At 33.7% G+C, this 6,854-nt stretch overlaps 1 protein-coding gene across 1 annotated transcript; it reads left to right on the forward strand.

Moving 5' to 3' along the window:
* The first annotated feature begins 901 nt into the window (after positions 1-901).
* Positions 902-5,535, forward strand: LOC114749257 (probable NADH dehydrogenase [ubiquinone] 1 alpha subcomplex subunit 12). The gene is made up of 5 exons (XM_028937753.1): positions 902-1,053; positions 1,463-1,489; positions 3,805-3,896; positions 4,999-5,108; positions 5,202-5,535. Exons 1-5 carry the CDS (start codon positions 965-967, stop codon positions 5,352-5,354), a joined length of 471 nt encoding a protein of 156 aa, XP_028793586.1. The 5' UTR covers positions 902-964; the 3' UTR covers positions 5,355-5,535.
* Positions 5,536-6,854: the final 1,319 nt, after the last annotated feature.

The following is a 6,854-nucleotide window of genomic DNA, read 5'->3' on the forward strand; positions in this document are numbered from 1 at the left end:
ATTTGTGTGTTTGTATGTTATTTTAAAAAAAAAAAAGTTTGTGTGTTTGTATATCATTTGCATGTGATTGGTTAATTATAACTTTTTACTATCTCTATAGTTTAATATGAAAGTTAATTGACTAATTTAAACAGATTAAAATTTTGTTTTACTCAGTGCTATAATGCACCCAAAACATATGAGAACTACTAATAAAAATATAACTAATGATCCCATAATTAATTTTAATTAGAATATAAGTATTTATTCAGGGTCTTATAATTAATTTAATTGAAACATGTGTGTTTAGAATTTTTTTTTAGGAAACTATTTAGCCTTGAAAAAAGTAAAGTCAAAATCATGCTTTTTTCAAAAAAAATATTGTATGTCAAAATCAATTATAAACCTAAGACCAAATAATAAATAATTTCAATTATCAAATACTTTTATCGTAGTGGTTGTCAAAAAAAAAAAAAAGCAAATAGCATTGTACGTCCTAAATCAATCAATTAATTATGAATTCTAAATAAAATCTCATAAGTTATTACTACCTCCGGTATTTAAGAATATATCAGTTAAGTTAGTTATTTATAGTAAATTAGTTATTGCTTTTTTTTAAAACATTTTTATTAAGATTATATATGTTCAAATTATAAATTAATAGTAACTCTTTAACACACACAGATACTATAAGAATTATTTTTAAAAAAATAAATATTAAGCATAAAATGAATTAGATTTTTTATATTTAGGATCATATTAAAAACTAAATTAGTTTTTATATTAAATAGAAGACTTTATTAATTTTTTAATTTCATAATTAATTTTTTGGCCAAAAACATTCATAATTAATTTTGGAAGGCATAAGTTCACGGCAAAAGAAACCAGAAAATTAACGCCAAAAGAAATAAATAACAAATCGCAAACGTAGCCCAACGAAAACCTTGGGAAGCGATTAGTGAGAACAGGGAGGGGAGGACGAGAAATGGCGTCGGTAGTGAAGAGCGTCGTGAACTCGATCAGAGAAAAGGGATTAAGTGCCTTCGTTAGAACCCTCAAGGAAGAAGGCTACTTGTAAGTCTTCTTTTTTTCCTTCGCTTATTTGCTTTTGCTTTTGAGAGTTGATTTCTGGATTTGTTTCGTTGCATCATAAACCGCCGGAAAATTCTGAAAGGCAAAATGTTAGATTCCAAGATTTTGGGGCTTAGTTGAAAATGTTTTGTTTTGGTTGGTGGATGCTGTGAAGTGGGTGAAAGATCTCGGTTCTGCTTTTGTTCATTTGTTTAACTCTTCCTATTCATTTCACATTATCGGGTTGAGGTGATTGTAAATTATGGCTGGTGGCTTGGTGCTATAGGCGTTTCATTTTGATTCGTGCCGGTAGAAATTATTTGGGGCACTTTGATTTTTTTTTCCCGACTTTAAATGTATTTTTAAAAATTTTAGTCGTTCTGATTGTGCCTTTTATCATTTGAACTTCCAGGAGATGCCTTAGCGATGGAAACCTCTTGTAAGTCGTCTCTTTGCATATCTTACGTAGTTGCGTTAATGTTTTCCGTTTCTAGATTGGATATATGTTCCTCTGTGTTTTAGTCTATGCGCCTTCCTTTCTGCTGTGTATATTATATATCTGCACCATAAATTGATGGCAGTGTATTACAATCATAATGAACATTCATCACTGGAATTTGAAGTCTGACAAGGATAAAAAAAAAAAGGATAAACAATTAAAAAAACCGTTGGAACATCTACTTTGGTGGCCACCTGAGAGACCCAAACGACCACCTGAAGAACCAGAAGAAGGAATGCATCCCGACCTTTGAAATGGTTATCCAAAATGCATTATAATCGATGATTTTCTAACTGTTTCTTGAAATTGAATTATATCAGGATATACCCTACCATCAACCTCCTTAACCTTCCCATGATTAAAGGGTTTACCAACCCAATACATTCCCCCCTAAAGGACTTAAGTGAACCCCTGTTTGCTAGGAACCTGATACTTCATAATGCTAGCTGAGGGAGAAACATGATGATTGTCCATTGGCAAATGAAGGATTCCACATCCAAGATCATGACCACTTATTACAAGCCTCCCACGCGCGCTGTCCAACTGCCATATAAGAAAGCACAACATCAGATTTAGGGCTTAGGAAAACAAACTAGGGAAGACAAACAAAGGGTATTTCAAGGGGACTGCTTCCTGTGACCAGTAAAGAATCTGTCTTAAGTATTGTGTTATCCAATAGATTGACCCTGGTATGTTCCAAATCGTTGATCCTAGATAAATTTTTAGCTCCATTGGTATTATGTTCGGCTAAAAGTTGAGAAATTCCATCAAGATCTCCATTAATCTCCCTTCTTTACTTGGCCTTTCTTTTCCCTTTGAGAACGCTTATTGGTAATCCATTCGTTAATTGAGTGTTCCTTTGCATCAAAGTTTAAATCCATCCAGTCATCTTCACTAAACTTGATGAGAAGTTATCTAATACTGAATCTGAATTATTAGAAAAATCAGAATGGTGAGCCCTGTTAGCCTTAGAATTTGATCTATTTTGGCAATTGTGACCTTATCTCCAACATAGCCCTTCCCTCATGTTTGCTGTCTATTTTTGTAAAAATACATTTATGTATTATATTCATCTCATAATCTGATAAATTAACCCGTTTACACCTTCTCTAAGGCCAAAACCACATCTTTTTCAGTCTGCAGTCCAGAACTTGGGCCCACTTCCTCTGAGATGCCCTTTCCATCCCCATCAGATCCTCTTGAACCACAATCGTGATAGGTTCTCCATTTTTAGCCTATTCTTGTGCATTTCAGCAGCATACATCACCAAACTAGTGTGCAGGCATGAACAAGAAGAGAAACAATCTGCACCTAATGCAAGAGCCTTCTGGTTTGGATCTGACATTTAATCTTCTTCGGCCATCTTCTTTGAAGCCCACTCTTTCTCTACAGCAGTTGAGTCTTAAAATTCCGTAGCTGGAATGCTGATCATTATTATTATTAGAATTCACCTTGTACAATATCCATACCAAAGCATGGACTCTTGAATCTTCTGCTATTTACTCATGTAAATAATTCTCAAGCCCGGATAAAGGAGGAGGATTGTGTTAGGCCTTCAATAGCCAACTAAAACTGTTGAATCTTTTATGATGTGGATCAAGGAAGTGATTCTCAAGATCCCAAGTTTTGGGTCACTCTATACATGAATAAGATCGTGATAAACCCATTTGTCATTTTAAAGCTCCCTCCCTCCAAACTCAAGGCGTTTGTCTGCATTGTGCCACCCTGCCTGAATATAAATGATGCTTATGATGGTAAGAAACCAAAATAAGATAGAGGAAGAGTATCTGTATTGTAGTACTGAGCAGCATTTTTCAAGCACAAGCAATTTAATCCAACTGGAGCAATTTAACTGTATTTGTTGGAGTCTGAAAGGACTGAGATGGTGGCATTATTGACATTATCTGAATCCCCTTACCCCCAGTAAGCAAAGTGAAAAGCTCTTTAAGAGCGTTGTGACTCCAACAGTTTTAGAAAGTTGAGTAGATTGAACACGCAATGGTTGTTTTCTAAAGTTGAGTTGATTGAACACACACGGGTTGTTTCTTTCAGAAGATTTATATGGTTTATTGTAATTTAATTAGTTTCTCAAAATGTCAACAAAACAGCCCCAGATGGTTCTGTCTTTAGTTATTTATTTAATTTATTTAATTATTATTTTTTTTCCTTTTTTGTTAGGGGAGTGGGGTCGGGAGGTTTGTGTTCTGTCAGTCCTCTTTTCTCTGTTATTCAGACTCTCTTCTAAATTTATGTAGGCAAACAAAGATCCATAATATTGGGGCAAGGCTTGTTGGTGTTGATAAACTTGGTAACAAGTATTATGAAAGACTTGAAGATACGCAATTTGGCAAGTTCCTTCTCTGCGCACATGATTTTCTTTTAATATAGCTATTATTATAATTCAATCACTGCTGAAATTCCTCAGATCTAGCCTCTAGTATTTGAGCTTAAGTCTGGCAATGATCAGTCTTATAAATAGTTCGTTTTCACTGTAATTTGATGTGATTGGATCTTGAATTGAATGAAAGTATAAAACAATAAATGTCAACTTATCATTACATAGTCTTTGTTTTTACTCAGATCAGATAAATATGATGGAATAATACGTCTCTATTGTGATATTTTGTAGTTTTATTTCATTTTTTCTTCATTCTATGCTAACAGAAAAGCCCTTTTTATGCCTTTTTTTCTGATGTGATGTATAATAAACAAGAAAAGGTAATGCCAAATACTGTGGCTTTTGAAATTCTGCTTCAAAATAGACATGTACAGAGCATGTTGACAAAATGCGATAGCAAAAGGTAGGAACTGAAGAGAACGAAGAAAAAATATTGCTAAAAGGCTTAACTGTTTTCTATTTGACGTTGATCCTTATCCTGTTTATATATACTAGTAATATAACCCTACAAGTGCTTGTACCTTTTACTTTGGTTGTGCTACGAGTATCTTCCTTAGGCCTTCCTTGTGCGGGACTAAGCTGAGCAAATGAGAACAAAATTCAGGGAAAAAATGGACCAAAGAAAATTTATCACTAAAACACTCAGCTATTCTAGTACGGTAGTACTATAACTACAGGACATGTTTTGTTTGCACTAGAAGTAACTCCTTAATGACCTTTAAATGCTTCCCAAAATCTTGATGCCTCGCAATACCCATGAATATAAAGCTAAGAGAACTTGCAGCTTGTTACAAATAAAAATCCTACACAAGAAAAATTAAGATCAATCAACAACTTTAATGAAGAAATTCAACATCGACTAGAGAACTTAAACAACTAGCTCTCTTATCAGACAAAAAACTTTTTGTATTCTTTAACCTATATTTGTGTTTCTATTTGATGAGCATGCAATCTCTTAACGAGTTCATGGACCAAATTTATTAGATTTTGTAATTCACTAGTTTTACCTAACGAACTGTTACACATTGGGGTTTTTCTTAACAACTTGTAGGAAGACACAGATGGGTTGAATATGCAGAGAAGGCTAGGTACAATGCTTCTCAGGTTCCTCCTGAATGGCACGGTTGGCTCCACTTCATAACTGATCACACAGGAGATGAGGTAAACTCATTTCTTTCCTACTGCGATGATGCCATATGGCCAGGAACCTGAAAATCTTACTCCTGAAATAATAAATAATTGGATTCTTTGCAGCTTCTTTTGCTGAAACCTAAAAGGTACGGTCTTGAACACAAGGAGAATTTGTCTGGAGAAGGTGAACAGTATATCTATCATTCCAAGGGGCATGCTCTTAATCCAGGGCAGAGAGACTGGACCCGGTACCAGCCATGGCAGTCCAAGGCCTGAGACTTACCTTGGAGCGCAGTTCAGCTGTGACTGAGCTGCAAGATATTCTTGGATGTTTCTTCCTTTTACCCTGTGAGAATAAATGGTTTGTTTCAAATTCCACTTGTGAAATTCAGTTATCTTTAAAAAGAATTCGAGCTTATTACCTGTGACATCCAACAAGTTCACCTTGGACTAAAAATAGTTTACTTTTTTTTTTTTTAATTGGGAGTGACTGTCTTTTCCCCTACAATTTTTTTGTTTGTTGTAAAATGAAATGAATGATCCACATACTGCAACGTTGATTGACAACTTTATACACTAACATCGGTCAAGGGAATGACATTAAAAGATTCCAGGTAGAGACCAAAGCAAAGATAAGTTTGTTGACTATCTATTGCCCATGCAATTTTTTTGTTTGTTTTAAAAATGAAATGCATGGTCTACATACTGCAACGTTAATTGGCAACTTTATACTCAACAATGAATAAGAATGACACTGAAAGATTTCCATGTAGGGACCTTAAATATTATTGTATTACCTACCATAAAGCTATCACATAAATAATAAGCGTATTCAATTTGAATTGTTTACTATTAAATAATGTATAGATGATATGACTTCTCTAGAGTATTTAAGGAACTTTTAAATTTTTTTTATTATCAGGTAATTTATTTTGAACGGATAAAATGATACATGACAATGCATAGGCCTTAACTTTTTTTGGTTTGTAATATGAATTTATTATGACTTGGACCTTTTTTATGGGTGTTTTGTTCTGTATTGTTAAGGTTCAAGCTTGTGTCGTCTTATGTTGTTTTATCATTTGAAATAAAATTGTCTATTAATTTGAAAAAAAAAGGGAAGTTTTGAAATTTGTAGCTGAAGTGCATGGTCATAGGAAAAGCAACGTCGACAAGTTTCATGGGCAGACAGGAAAGAGGGAATGTGACCTTGAAATAACATGGTGACTCCCAACAAAAAGTAGTGGAGCATCCCTAGACAGCCCTGCGGTTTCTGCACGGAAGCAAAACTCTCTTTTTTTTGTTTTGAAAAAGACAACAGAGGCCACTAAATTAAGTCACATAAACCCAAAAAAAAAAAACTTTTTGTAAAATATATATATATCAGAGAATTTGAATTATTGACCTCACCCCACCACCACCCTCTCTTATACGATTAAACTAGAAAACTAAAAAGGCGTTTGGATATCCTAATAATAACTTTTTAAAAGTACTTTTTCGTAAATTTAGATAAACTCCTCCTATATTTATTTTGTATACTGTAAAAGCACTTCTAAAACTATGGTTTTAATCTTACCCAACACCCCTTAATTGAAGCTAAAATAAATAGATATTTTCATGTGACATAAAAATAATGTTCACATTTCTTTTTTAAGTTTCCGTCTTTGGTCGTGTTTTATAGCAATAAAACTTTGGCTATCTTGTAACTTGATATGATGCGGGGTAAAGTGATATTATTTGCAATTTTCAAATAGTGTAATGGAGATTTTTTTTTTA

This window comes from Neltuma alba, unplaced genomic scaffold, assembly GCF_004799145.2.
Source record: "Neltuma alba isolate B1F8T4 unplaced genomic scaffold, ASM479914v2 tig00006003_pilon, whole genome shotgun sequence".
Classification (NCBI taxonomy): domain Eukaryota; kingdom Viridiplantae; phylum Streptophyta; class Magnoliopsida; order Fabales; family Fabaceae; genus Neltuma; species Neltuma alba.